This window comes from Passer montanus, unplaced genomic scaffold, assembly GCF_014805655.1.
Source record: "Passer montanus isolate IOZ18808 unplaced genomic scaffold, ASM1480565v1 scaffold29, whole genome shotgun sequence".
Taxonomy (NCBI): domain Eukaryota; kingdom Metazoa; phylum Chordata; class Aves; order Passeriformes; family Passeridae; genus Passer; species Passer montanus.
In genome coordinates, this window is record NW_024367596.1 from 8,960,137 (window position 1) to 8,975,312 (window position 15,176).

Sequence of the window (15,176 nt, forward strand, 5' to 3'; positions counted from 1 at the left end):
CACACCCATGATCTTGAAGAAATGGCAGCTACCAAAAGAAGAATCACCCAACACAGCCCCTAGCCCCAAAAGCAGAAATTAACCAACCAAAGACAAAAAGAACTACCCTGATATCAGCCTGTGGTTAGTCTCACACTCCCATTTAAGACAGACTAGGTTAAACACAGCAAGAGAGTTAAATAAAGCATGTTCCTGCTCATCCTTACTAGAGATTTAATGAATTAGTGTCTAACCACAAGGCAGCCCAAGGCATCACCTCACAGATCTGTCAATTCAAGTTGGCCCTTGACTCCTGGCAGAGCTGACAAAGCAAATTTTAGAAACCATCAAATTTGGTCTTTTAGCAAATGAATACTCTCCAAGAGCTGCCAGGAAGTTCTATCTGCAACTTTACGAGGCACTATGGATGCTGATGTGTAACAGTGTGTATTAATAGTCTCAGTACCAAAGTTCAGCCAACACAAACTCTGCCTTGTTTTGGAAAGACATCTGGGACATTAAAAAGTCCACAAACCTACACAGCCCCTGAACAACTCATCTCAGGTACTTTTGTGAATCTGTCTCTGCACAGCTTTGGTGAGCTGGGGGGACACAGCTCCTGGCTGGGAGCTCTGGACAGGCACAGACCTACTGCTGGCACTGCAGTACCAGGCAAATGCCCCCTTCATTCTCCAAAGGCAATCAACTGCCAGCAGAACACGCTTTGCCAGTACAAACTGCACTAACATCAGGGTGGTTTTGCTAGGATCCCTGTGTCTGCCCCTTTCATATACTTAAGCAGGCAATTTCAGAACTATTTGATATTTTCTGCAGCTCAAAGAAGCCTCTAGAATAATTCCCTCTCAAAATTTAAAAGCCAAAATGTGTTTGTTAGATTGTTTTGAATTTCTAATGCACCAGTGACATCCAGTAGATGCTGTATTATAAAAGTGATGAAGTCAAAAATGTCCAAGCACTTAAATGACTACTACAATATCCGGGATCAAATTACCACACACAAGCAAAAACAACAGGCAAAACCAACAAACACCATTGAAGTGATCTCAAATGTGAGTTATGTCAACAAAAACACTGGTCACATGCAGGCCAGAAGTAACAAGCTATTTATGTTTTGCAAAATATTTTGCGGATTTAAGAGATTAAATGCCCAACTAATGGTAACAGCCAAATCCTTTTTGGTTCTATTTAGTTTTAAAAGGAAAAACACAAAGACAGCTGTTGGTATAGCTGCTCAGGGAAGGAGTTCTGTACCAGCAATTAAAAAGATACTCCTTGGAATCAATCTCTGTGCTGGAGCCCCAATAATACACATACAGGACCAAACACCATCCACCACATTCACTGAAAGCACAGCTCTGCTTCAGCCTATGTTAGGAACAGTCGAGCTTCCACATTTCTCTAAACATGAGGTAAAAGAGTTCAGAGTTCTTGGACAGCCTTGGAACAGAACTACTTCCATGCATTTTACAGTATCTTGAAGCCAAGAGCTTAAATAAAGTAGATGGCTGAAGATTAAAGACAAAGCAATAGAGACAAATGAGGATGTCATAGGAAAGAATTCATTAGGGATGTAGGAGTGGAAAGGCAAGACTTGGTGATATGTTATCAGTTCAGTGATGTTTCATTGCAACAGAGACCTGCAGGAGATAAACATGGTAGGCAATATTTCAGATGCTCAATCTGGAGTCCAAGAGAAAATCTGAGAGTGCGTTCTCCTTATCACAAGCAACTAAAAGAAGATCCTTCTTCTCTCATGAAATGTAAATTCAAAGAATCTTAAACTGGAGGTTCTGCAGCACATTCCTCTGCTTGGTCCAAGCCAGACCATGATCAGCTGCAGCTTGATCACTGTCAAAGCTATGAATCCCTACAACATTGCTGTGAGCTCAAAAGCAGCCAAGGAAGTGAACAATTTGAAATTATCTTAATAATTGAAAAGGAGGGAAAACTTCCGGGAAGGGAATATCTTGGTGGAACTGGAAAAGAATGGTAATGTAACAGCACTGTAGGGATTTAGGCAGATGGCAGATTGCATAATTAAGTTTAAAGTTAATTAAACAGTCATTCAAAGAAGAGAGACAATGCAAACCTACATTTACATGCACGGGCTCAGCCAAAATGCAAATTCTATGCAAATGTCCTGAACTGAGTGGATGCTGTCTTGAAATCCAGCTGTCAGAAGCAGCTCCCAGGCCCCCCAGCCTCACTAATTGACCCATTATGATAGGCCACCAGGGTCCAGCCACAGCATAAATCTAAATGTAACTTTCCACCATGCAGACAAATCAAAATAAAATCAGAAGACATCATGTTAAGTGAAGGCCTGTCCACATAGCTCTAAAATGAGTTCAGGAGTAATTCAAAGGACTGAAAAAGCCCAACTGGTTACCAACAACTCTCTACAACATCACACAGCCTGAGCCAGCCAGCAGGCTGTCTATGGGCATGGCTGTGTTTGTGCACCAGCACACTGGGAGCCAGGGGTGCAGCCATCCAGGAACAAACCCAGAGAGCTCTCTCACCCTGCCTCTTTGGAGAGGCTGATTCTCCAAACAGCTTTGGTAGAAAGTCTGCCAAAATCTGCACAGAAGAGTTGAACGTCCAACAACAAAAGAACAAAGGAACCCTTACCACATGGGAAACAAGTTGGCCACAGACAGGCAGCCTATCCCCCAGCCAGTGACTCCAGGTGGGGAAACACAGGCTGTCATGGTTTGCGAGGGAGTTCTTAGGGCCATGAGCTGCCTTTGGAAGGGACTGTGCCACGGCAGCTGATCATAAAAGATTCAGACATCCAACGCTCTTACAATGAAATATCAAGGAAGAAACACGCTGAATGAAGGTAGCAAAAAAGTGGCACATCCATGGATATTAAGGGAAAGTCAGACGTAGAGAGAGATGCTCATTTGCAGGCTTATGAAAATGAGGTAGAAAGGACACATATGGTGGAAGGCACATGTTGCCACTGCTCTTTTGCTTTAAGCTGCACATACTTATTAAAAACTCCTGTGCTGCACGTCCCCAGATTTCAATATGGAACTAGGGAAAATAGCCTTGCTGACTTTGGCTTTCAGAAAGGGCCCAGGCTTTGAAAAACTGAAATGAAGAAAAATGCACAATGGATTCTTTCTGCTGCTGAAAACAATGCTGTGGAAACTGCTCCTGATCGCCAAGATCATGTGCTCACGACACCATGCTTCTACTTCCAAAACACTTCCAAGCATCCTCATGCTTGCAGGCTTTTGACTTCAGTAACTCTGACAGTAATTGCAGTTTTATTCAATTCCTCAGCAGGGTTTGTGTTGTAGGAGTACTACAGGAGTGCAGGAGCCAAGGATACCATTCCAGGCTCTGAACGAAGGGCTGGTGACGAAACTCATTTAGTAGCAATAGACTAAAAGTTTATCAAAATAGTTACTGTGCTCCAGCTGCGTGCAGCAGCGCAGTGGTGTTGTCAGGGAGGGGGTACATCTCTTTTGGTTTTCAGGACTCTCTGTGAACCTGCTCCACCCTGCTCCTGACCTCCTCACTACCTACTCCGCCTGATGACTGCACTCCTCCAGGCTTCCACTCCTGCCTTGGGATGTGGGTCAGGGCTGCTTCCATCCCCCTCGTCCTTCCATCTTCCCTAAACATATTCCACAATGCTTTTGCTCTTCGTTTTATCCAGCAACTACACTGAGAAAAGGCTTCTTCAAGACTTCAAGGAAAACACTTTAAAAACACAATATTGTGGAAGTTCTGTCTTTGATTTTTCTAGGCTTCAGTAGTTTGAGAGAAGCAAGTTTCTCAAAGATCAGAAGAAGCTAAGAGGCTTTGAAAAACAAAATACCTGACAGGAGGTGCTAACATACTAGAAGACATTAACAGCTGAAGAAATCAAAGAACTGCCTTCAGATTCCTACATATCCTGAGGTAACCCAAGCTGCTGCTGAATGTGTTCTTCTGCTGATGAACCATTATAGTATGGGGATACTATACATTCAGTACAGTAGGTACATAAATCACAATCCCTAGCAGTGTGGGGGAAAATGCCTAAAAACATACAAACTGAACAAAACCACATTTTGGCCGCTGGCTTTTATTTGCAGAGAGGCTGGAATATTCTCCAAGGCAGGACATGCCCCATACATACATCTGTGGGCTGCAGCTGCTAGTGTTGACATTTTCCTTCAGCACCCTGGAATTTTTCTTTTTTTTTCTTTCTTTTTTTTGTGTCACAGAAGACATTATTTTATGCAATAGATCACAACATTTTGTTTTCCACCCTGCCCCAGCCAAGTCTCAATTCTCTAGCTTGGCTTTCCCCACAAGAGGGAGTTCGGGATATGCAGCTCAAAGCATTTCATGGTGCCGGTGAGCAGGGGATTGGGGTGGGAAAGCAAAAGATGGGCAACAGCATTTGGGACAGGAAAGGTAGGAGCAGAGCTGGAGAGGAAGACAGCAGAGAAAATCCACAGGCTAGAGAGGAACCACAAGAGCCTATGAATTCAGCTGCAAAGAACTTGGCCAACCTACCTGGATATCCATGGTGAAGGAGACACTTGGACATTACCAGAATAACAGGTCAGACCTGACCGGGGTGCATGGCCTGACTGACCTCATGGACAGCAGAGGACAGAGGGCTTTTACAAATTAATTCCTGTTTGAATGACAGCATTTTTCAGAGGTGGAAATTGTTATCAAGGCTTCTAAACGTGCTAGTGACAGCTCACATACCACAAGCCTTGGTAAAACTGTTCCAATGGTCATTCACCCTTGCTGCTAAATTGTGCTGTATTTCAAGCCTGGATTTGTTTAGCCTCAAATGCATTATATCATAATCTGCTCAACTGAGCAGCCTATTATTGAACATCTGTTCCCCATGTAGGCAATTTACTGAAAACTCCCCTCCCCCAAGCATCTCTGTGATAACTAAAGCAGGGTTCCTCCAATCACTCACAATCCCAGCATTTTCATCTTCCCTATGGCTGTCCTCTGAGTATTCATCAATTCATCACCATCCGCCTCAAACCGAGGGCATCACCACAGGATACAGCACTCCAGAAGCTGCTGCTGCCATGCCAAAGTCACACAGAGTCCATACTCCATCTTCCAATTCCCCTGCTCATACATTACCCTTTTGGCCACATTTCACAGGAGGGGGACGTTCAGCTGATTAATCCATCAAGAGCTCAAAACTTTTTTCCAAGCTGTTGCTTCCCACACTGAGTTCCTCGCACTGCTATCATGGCTCTGTGCTGGCAATCCAATAAATGGATTTTGTTTTGCCTGCTCCCAGTCCACCAAGTGATCCAGATGGCTGCCAGTAACTACCCCCATTATTCAATACTCTGCAAGTCATCAAAAAAACCCTTTTCAATCCTATTTATATATTTTCTTCCTGATGACTGACAGACGTATTAAAACAGCACAGGGTCAGGACATGACACTGCAAGAACCAGACACACCTGTTGGTAACAATTCTAAATTTATTGCTGCATTTAATTAATTAATTTAGTTTGACTAAACAGGTTTTAAACCATTGCACATGCGCTGTGATTTAATTAAGTTCACACACTAACATCCATTTTCACACCTTTGGCATCAAAACCCTAATCTCATAAGAAACTGACACTGAAGAGCTCAACAGGACCTTTGTTAAATAAATTGATGACAAGTCACACAAATGAAAAGATGTAAAATGAATTAAAATTCAATTCTTCTATGAGCCTATTATTTTCCTAGGACCAACACCACACTGACAGGTATAGTTACCTGCACTACATAATGGGGGTTAGTGAGTAGAAAAAAAAAGTTAAAAAAAATAACAGGTTAACAGCAACAAGTATTTCTACTGAGGAACATTTTCACCTAAGCACTAGTAGGTGAAGGAAGCTCCTTCATTCACAGAGGTGGGAGCTTTGCTGCCAAATGCAAGGGCTCCTGCTGCAGCATGGTGTGCTTAGGGCTCTGGTAAAGGGCACAGAAGACAGTTATTAGATCACATATAAAAAACACAGTCCCTGCAAGGGCAAGATCTCATCTCCCCAAGAGAGGATACATCAGATATTAACTCACATACTATAGCTGATGTTTGCCAAAAAACATTAGTTGCACAAGATTCAGGAATGCAACATTTTTTCCTATCAAAAGCAAGAGAAATTTATGTTTGAGATGACGTTGCTGAACCATTAGAGAAAGGAGCATTCTATTTTTCATGTATTTTTCATATTTTTCATTTCTCAGATGGGGCCATACAATAAATCCAGTTTTCCCTTCTCTCACATATCTTATTACTATGATTAACGTCATCTAAGGAATGTTACATTGAACCTGGCAAGATTAGCTACATTTTACAGATTTCCACAGCAACCAACATTCTCCATTTATTGAGCTGATTCCCGTGGCCTTTAGGAGATTGCTGGCTCATGTTTACTGGTGCCAGATAGGGAGATAACAGCATTCTTGAGACCTGAACTTCACCACACAAGAATTGGAAGACTCAGCCACTAAATGTATGATTATGATTATCCCAAATTAGCATTACAAGAAAGGAAAAGCAGAAGCTGTGGTTCTTCCTCCAAAGTCCCCCCAGAGCAACAAAGGCAAACACACAATTATACTGCAGCATACCATGGGAAGACAAAATACCTGAGCTTTTGCCATCTTATTAAGGCTGATATTCTTGAGCAGCCGTGCCCATCAAACACACGGAAAAGCCAATCCAGGATATTTCCTTTACCTATCCTGAACCTTTTAAATGTCAGGATTGCAGCCACAAGCACAACACCAGCATCCAACAGCAACAATTGTTTTTAAAGCTCTGATGCTAAACACCAGCCTGCTTGCCAGCACCACTCCTTCGTGGAAGCTGCCCAAGTTGGTTAAGTACCACAGGCTGGGCAAATAAATGCCAAGTGTCAGACAGATGATAAATCAGAAAGGGCTGTGGAAATCTTCCACTGGTTCATGTTGTTACCCAGGAATTGTCTGCTTCTACTCAGGGGGCATGCTGACCCTAACAGATGGGCAAGATACCTCCACCACATCACAAACCTGAAGTTTTTAGTGAGAGGAGCCTCAGCAGGATACCTAGGGAAGCTGATAGTGTTCTTCCCAAGGAAGCTGCCTGCAGATACAGACTGAGACAATATATCCAGCCCTGCAAAATCTGAACCTACTTCAGAGCAATCAGCCTGGACCAGCATTCTGCTCCACCCAAGTTTCAACACCAACAAAGCCACCTCATTCCCAGGTACTCCAGCTCCCAAGATCCTCTGAAATCAAGAGGGGAGATGGTACTCCACGTTTGGAGGACAGTCCTTTCCTGAAGATGTCTGATTTCTATGCTTTCCACCTGGGAATGTCCTATCAAACAGCAATTCTCCCTCAAAAAAAAAGGCTAACAAGTGCATGTTCTCAAAATCCAACTGAAATCTTAGTGTTCCAAATAAAACACAGCACTTGTTGTAAACTACTTATTGACAAAGCAAAGCATCGCAAATATTGAAGTTCCACATAGCAGCCATGCAAATCTCAACTCCCAGCACATGACAGACAGATGCTGCAGAAAGAGTCAGCACTTCTGTCCTCAAGAAAAAGGAGGTTTTAAGCCCTTTACGACAACAATTTCACTTAGTCTGAAAGAAGATTTTGATTACTAACTATGGGTTGAAGTGGAAAAGCCTTAAGAGCCTTTGATCAGAGCCAGAAAACAGCCCAAGGGACTTGATAATTTTCTGTTAAGGAAGTTTAAACCAAATTTTAGCACCCAAAGAATCTAGAGCATTAGTGATTTAAGGGAAAATACCAGGAGGAAAATTGTATTAGATTAAAAACTCTAAGCATCACAATTTAAAGTGACATTTTAGGATTATTGTCTGGTTTACTGAGTTTTGTTTGGGAAGAAACCTGAGAGCAGGAGGTTTTACAGAGATTCTCCTTACAGAGGTTAAAACTGCACAGAAGGGAACAATTGTGGGATTCCTCTATCTGCAGCTTTGCTTTCCCAAATCCAAGAGGGCTGATGCCACAGAGGGAATCCAAGCTGCAGTCTCATGACTATGTCATGTTTCACACAAGGGACAACAAAGTTCTGTTGACACTCAGCTCTCTCTCTCTCTCTCGGAGCTGCAAAGCCTCCAATGGGACAACAAAGTTCTGTTCACACTCAGCTCTCTCAGCTGCAAAGCCTCCAAGAGCTAGGAAGAGCAGTTTCTATATGGAACTCCAGACAGGAACACATCAGCAGAACTGAGCTCCAGCGCTCAGAGATGCCTGCTTGGGGCTCCATAAACCACTCTGCTTTCCTCTAAGGCCACAGCACTCTGCCACTGAAAGAAAGGACATTCACAGGGACCAGTCCCTTGCTGCCTATAGCCTGCCCCAGGGCACTCAAAGGGTTTTCACTGATCACTATATCCACCTTCACTATTAGTTCTGCCAGTTTTAGGGTCATTGCAAACCCCACCATGGCTAAGCCTGAGCTGAAGAGCTGTTAAGAAGAGGAGAATGAAATGAAATGGTATAAAGAGAGATGCTTGTCTTTGAGATTAGCTCAAAGAGCCTTTTGGAAAGCCTACAACAGTGTGAAGAGAGCTAATTTGTGAGGAAATGTCACTCCTGAAAAGATGATATGCCTCGCTCTCATGGCAGAAGCAATTCTTGCCATCACAGCTTCACAAGCCTTGATTTAAACTGATCAAACCAGACACCTGCCTATGCAAAATAATGACTTATATCAGCATCAAGAGAGAAATACAAGCTTTGAAGTTAGAAAATATTAATCTGATACTGTGATGTGTGAGTTCTTATACCTAAGCACTTGCCTACTGCAAAATCTTCATTTCACTTAAACAAGAGTCCTAAAATACACTCAGACTGAATAGCAGAAAAGACATTTCTTTGAAACAAGTGACATATTTATTTTTTCTATTTCTTTCCTCCCCAAGAAACTGTTTTCACATCCCTGCAAGCTTTCTGGAGGGTAACCAGTTGCAGCTACACAGGAGGGTGGCTGGGGAGGCATGCGGGGGGAAGAAGAGGAAAGGTGTCACTGCTGGGCAAATAACTTTCCAATAATCTTTCCCACAGTGTGAGTTTTCCACCTGGGAAGTCAAACACAAGGGTCGACATTTTCTACTTTAGATGTTTACACTAAACAAACAGCCAGTTTTTAAAGGGGTTGTGCAACCCCACTTCCAACCAGAGCAGGAGGTCACTGGGGCTGTTTGCTTTTGAAAGCCAGGCTATTTTTACTTTATCCATGCAGGCACCTGTAATTTTTCTGGATATAAACTGTATGCCTTTGAGACTCTTCATCTGTCATCTGCTCTTCCTACACTTCAAAAGCTGAAGGAAGTGAAGTCTATTATGACAGGCTAGCACAACAAATAATGTTACAATGAACCATGTAAAAAAAAGCCCTCCAAAAATCAAGCTCATCAACAAATTTTACCATAATCTGCATTAAATCTCTATCTGTGATCAGTCTTGCAAGCTCTCATGGAAGTTTACCAACTTTAGCACATTATGTATTGCCACAATCTCAAAAATAACCCAGATAAAGCATATTACTTGCCCCTCTTGAGTCTTAGGGCTTAGTTTTTAAGACTGATTTAGCTAAAGAGTTATTTAATTTTCAATTTAAGAGTTCTGATAGGCTTCAGGCTGATCTTACCCAGCTGAGAAATCCATCTCTCTGGTACTTGTTGCAGAGAATTTAACATGGTGACATTTATGAGTTCCTTCAGTAGCAGCACATAAGATCAGGCTATCAAAGTATTTCAGCATAAACAACATTCAGAGAAAGTTTTAACCCATTACACTGAGAAAAGAAATTTAAAGTGTCTGGTTTTGGTTCCTTGTTCATGCTGCATTCTGAGGTTCTTTTAATAAAAATTTTACTTATGTCCCTAAGTAGGCTTTTTGCCTTAAACATCACATTTAAGAGGCACATTCACTTTAGTACTGCAAAATGTGGTCTCTTTGTTACTAACAGCAAAATTTCCTGGAGTCAACACTCTCTATCAGGAATTGGCTATTATACAGACATCTTAGCCCCTGAGTATTAGATTTACCTGGACCAAAAGCAAACCAGCACTCCAGATTCAAAGAAGCAATGCAAAGAAAAGCATGACTGTGCCCTGAGTCAGCTCAGATCCAGTGGTCTTATTAATCTGGACTCTACACCACAGAAATTGGGCTCTTCTAGCCCTGAGCTGATCCTGGAAGCAGCACAGCCACAGTCACAGAGTTTAGGCCAGGGAATTAGGCCCTGCCAGCACCAAGTTGGCTCCACATGAAGGCATTTCACATGCCACATGGCTTACTTGTAAACCAGGACAAAGCCACCCACAGGTAACCAAGGGCTGACTAACTTGGACAGAGCAGGACTGGTTCCTGTTAACTCATTCATGACTAACACATTGCATTCAATTCCACAGTAATTGTAGCAAATGGACCAAACAATTCCTCAGAGTGAACTCACCTTGGGCTTGACCTGGAGACAAGTGACTGTTTTTTCTGGCATTCACTGCCAGCACATCCTCAACAAACTGTTCAGTCAACAAGTGTCCAGCTGCTGTATCAGTGTTGGCAGGATATCTGCCTCGTTTCTTGTGTTTCTTCCTCCACATGTCCTCCTCCTCCCTCTCATCAGAACCAGAAGATTTCTGCAGAGCCCCTCGGTGTCTCAGGCTGTTTGATGCTCTCCCACCAAGGCTGTCACTCACATTTAACAGGCCAGATGCAGCTCCACGCTGATACACATAATAGTCTTCCTCCACCTCCAAGTCTCCCTCTGGACTCACAATGGCATTTTTTTTAAGAGAACATCTGTTCAGAGCACTTTGGGGTTTATCGTTCTCAAACCCAGGCAGGGGCTGCTCCAGGTGAGATGTTCTGACTGGTGAATAGCTGTGCATGTTTATCCCATTCCTGACGGGATTATCCTTCACCAGGCCTCTCCTCAGAGGCAGGTCCAGATCCAAGCTGGGGTCATTGGAGAAGCCTTCTTCCAGCTGCATCTTCTGAGCAATGTGGTTCAGGTAGGACTGGAAGCGGCCGCTGTGGTGCTTCTGCAGGAGCCTGGCGTAGGCGCTCTTCTGGGAGGCAGCAGCCTTGCTCACTCCCTCCTTGGCACCTTGGGCACAAGCTGCACTTCTCACAGGCCCCAGCTGATCCATAGTGCAGCGAAAGGCCCAAACTTCTGACAGTTGTAAACAGATACAGAGGGAAAAAAGGTTTATTTTCCTGAAGCAAAGTGTCAAATTATTGATTACAGCAAATGACACAGAAGAATAACATTTTTGCAGAAAAGGAATTCTGGGTTTGTAAATCACGCCAGTGTGAGGAAGACATTTCACAATGTACTCAACATCTGCCCTGCACCAAATCCCTGTCCATAACTTGAGTGACCACAGCCCATAAGCTGTACCTGCCCACGCACCACATAAAAGAGGGATTTTGTCCCACCTCAGATACACAGAATTCCTTTAATCTGCTCTTCCTTGCCTTTGAAAAATCCAGGAAAATTAAAGCATCAGCTGACAGACTGACCAGAAGCATCAGTTTAGTGGTTATCAGAAGCAAAATCTTGTCATGTCCAGCCTGGAGTCCTCAAAAATAACTGCATCCTTGGTGAAGCTCTTCACTCTTGCTGTCAAAAGCAAACACTGCCTGTCACCTCCCTCCCACAGCAAATGACACTTCTCCATTGTACAGGACAGTTCCTTCAAGACTTCCCATTTCAACTTGTCATTTAGCCGTGAACTCCCTGCCAGTGCAACAGAAGTAAACACCAAGACTTCCCATTTCAGCTTGTCTTTTTAGCCGTGAACTCCCTGCCAGTGCAACAGAAGTAAAATAATAATTATCTTGCAAGAGCTCCTAGTTCTTACTGACTGAGACACACTGCCTGCAGCTCCATCCAGCACCAGTTTCTGTAGGTGGTGTTACACCTCCACCTCTGCTACATGAGCATGAAACTTAAGCAGATCAAGCAACTTTCAATTCCTTTCCAGCTGCTTTAGCTTTTAAGCTTTTGAAGCAAAACAATCTACTAAATTATGCTCAGCTACTTTGAGGTAAATTACAGGTATAGACAGGACATAGCAATGATTTTTGCTGTATGTAAAATCAAAGAAGAATGCAAGAATTTCTTGATAATGGAGCCCAGTGCAACTGCTGGCTTCTGTGTGTTTTCATAAAAATGCCTCTTTTTCACTTCAGGACAAGTCTGAAGCTGAACAGCTGAACTTCACCCCAGCTGGTCCATGAAGAATTCAGGGCTCACTGTCATCTCTGCTATCCCAGAACCACGGGGCACTGGACTCTAACTTTAAATAAGGATGCCCATTAACCTCTCCCTTCCCTTCTCTAAGCACGGAGATGTTGGCAGGACAGAATGCAGAGATCAGCAAAAGGGAAATTTATCCTTGCTTCCCTACTCCCACCACGCTTGGAATTTTTCTTTGCCCTTGCTCAGCCCCCTTCTCCCTTCCACTGCTGTTGCACAGAGGACAAGCAGCCAGGCAGTCTCCTCCATGCCCACCCTGCCTGGAAGGGGGCACCACCCAGCAGGGACCAAGGGCTGCACAGCCAGCTCCTCCTCCTCTCCCTTTTGGAGAAACAAGGCACATTGCACCGGGATTTACTTCAGCAGTTGGGCACGGATGGGAGCGGGCTTCACAGTGCAAAGCAAAAATTAAAAATCCCTGAACAAACAGGAAAAATTCTTTATGTGGTTTGCGATTCTTGCTCCTAAGATTTTCCATTGGCGCTGGCCAATAGCTAAACTCTTCTAATAGACTGACCTGCTACCGAGCTATTACCCAACCCACGGGTAGGCCTAACCAGCTTTCTTTGATCGTCACCTTCTCCTGTTGCCAAGGCAACAGAAGCAGATAACATTTATAAAAGCCAGTGAGACCACTCTCCAAACAATGGTTTGGTTCCAGGAGACAGGAGTTTGTCATTCTTATTTACCAGTAAAGAACAAACATTCCCAGCTTGTTTCCACGGTATTTTCTACAACTTGAACCGCGTTAGCAGTCAGCAAAGCAGCGCTGAAAGGCACAAGCCCCTCCGCATCGCAGTTTCATTGTCAGCCTTCCGCGGGCAACCAGGAATTGAAATATTCCCCGGAGGGCGGAGGGAGGGCAGAGGTGGGTACAGGTATATCCGCCCTGCCTGGGCACGGTGATAAGGGCGAGTGAAACGCCACGATGGCAGGGCAGAGGGAGGACACTCGCTGGTGAAAGCCGCCCCTGTTTTTGTCACCCGGCTGCTCCTGGGGACCCCCAGTGCCCTGCACCACCCGGCCCGGGGTGTCCCGCTCCCCGGCCAACGCTCCAGCAGCACACAGCCCCGCACCCTCGCCCGCCGCCTCTCCTGCCAGCCGCCCCGGCCCCCCGGCAGCTCCTGCCGGGCCCGGAGCCGCCGGACAGCGACGGGACAGCCAACTGCGGGGCCCGGCTGCGGCGGCGCTGCCACCGGGCTGACCGCCGCTAGGCCGGGCTCCGCAGTCCCCCCTCCCCTGCCCGGTTCCCGGTCCCGGTGCCCTGTCCCGGTCCCGGCCCCGCTCACCGGCGCCGAGGCCGCTCCGCTCCGTTTGAATGTCCCAGCGCCCCGTCCGCTTCCGGGGCAGCGGCGCCTACGGGCCGCGGCGGGGCCCAGAAGGGCTCAGCGCGAAGCGCTCGCTCCTCAGCGGCGCGGCCGGGCGGGCGGGGGGATCCCGGCGGCGGCTCCGGTGTGCCGGGTCCCAGCCCCGCTCCCCGCTCTGCAGAGAGGTCCCCGGCGGTCCGGGGGAACGGGCGCCTCCAGGCAGCCTGGGCTCCTCTCGGCCAGCACAGCCTGTGAGGCTGGGAGCCCACCGGGGCATGGCGGGGCCGTGGGGGCAGGAGGTGCCGGCGCCCAGCCCAGAGTGTCCCTGCCGGGTCTGCAGCCACCGGGATCCCGGGGGATTTTGGCAGCCACCGGAATCCCCGGGGGCTTTGGCAGCCATCGGGATCCCGGGGGGCTTTGGCAGCCACCTGCTTCCAGCCGGGGCCAGCGGAGCCTCCTGGGATGGGTTGCTCCAGCTTACGGCCAGCGCTTCAGCTTCATCCAAATTTGTATCCAGATCAGTGAAAAAAGCACGGTTAGCTGATCTAATATTGTAGAGATCTGAGTCTGGTGTTGTTCCCGAGGAAACTCACGGCTTTGCAAGAACCTGTGCCTCCAAAGCCCATGGGAAACCTCCTTCAGCACCTACAGAGCCTCACCTGCACTGCAGAGAAGAGCAGGCTCCAGGATCCCGTTCCCTGAGCTCTCTGGGATCCCGTTCCCTGAGCTCTTTGGGATCCCTCTTCCTGAGCTCTTTGGGATCCCTCTTCCTGAGCTCTCTGGGATCCCATTCTCTGAGCTCTTTGGGATCCCGTTCCCTGAGCTCTTTGGTATCCCTCTTCCTGAGCTCTTTGGGATCCCATTCCCTGGTCTCTCCCTGCTCCCCTGGCACTGGGAGCTGGGCAGCTGGCAAATTTGCTGATCCTGTGCTCACCCAAGTGACAGCAGCCAAGGAGTGACCAGCCCTTGGTGCTGAGCAGCAGTGCCTGGCCTCTTCCAGGATAAGTCGGAGCCTGTGGATCAGAGGGTGTCATTAAAGCATGAGACCAGAGTCAAGAGCTGGCACTTTTATTGTCTCTCTTTCTGTGACCACAGACCTCTCACAAGGCTTCATAGCAGAGTCAGGCTCTGGCTGACAGAATATGTAGTTTGGTCACCCTGGAGTTACCTGCAAACTCCGGCTGTGTTGCCAAAGAATTTCAACCAGAAGAAAATCTCGAGAGCAATAACCTCTCCTCATGGCACCCCCAGTCAATCCCATTTGAGCTGTCTGCCTGGAGAATACCCTCAGTAGATGGAGGAAGGATCCAAAGGGATGTGAAGTGGTGTCTCCAGGCAGGGTTCTGATGGGGAAAGGCTCTGTTTAGTCTTCATTTTGGCAGAAACATCTGAGCAAGCATCCATGCTGCCCTTCACTTGGGGTGGGGAAGAGCCGGCCCCACGGTCCTTGTTCTCCATCCTGCATGCTGCAGATCAGTGTGCACATTGCCTGGTGTCAGCCACCGCTGAGGCCCGTGAGGCCACATCTGCCCAGGCTGCAGCATCACCTGTGACACCACCTGGCCCCTCAGCCATTCCCACGGGGCCGT

General features: G+C 46.3%; 1 protein-coding gene across 2 annotated transcripts in view; it reads right to left on the minus strand.

Annotated features, from left to right (window-relative positions):
• The window catches only part of DIS3L2 (DIS3 like 3'-5' exoribonuclease 2), a 181,269-nt gene extending 167,603 nt beyond the window's left edge, over positions 1-13,666 (minus strand). For both annotated transcript variants that reach the window (XM_039713783.1, XM_039713782.1), the window contains exons 1-2: positions 13,570-13,666; positions 10,472-11,191 (exon numbers count right to left, since the gene is read on the minus strand). In XM_039713783.1, coding sequence (XP_039569717.1) covers positions 10,472-11,168 — 697 coding nt within the window. In that variant the 5' untranslated portion in view covers positions 11,169-11,191; positions 13,570-13,666. The remainder of the gene's footprint in view (positions 1-10,471; positions 11,192-13,569) is intronic.
• Positions 13,667-15,176: the final 1,510 nt, after the last annotated feature.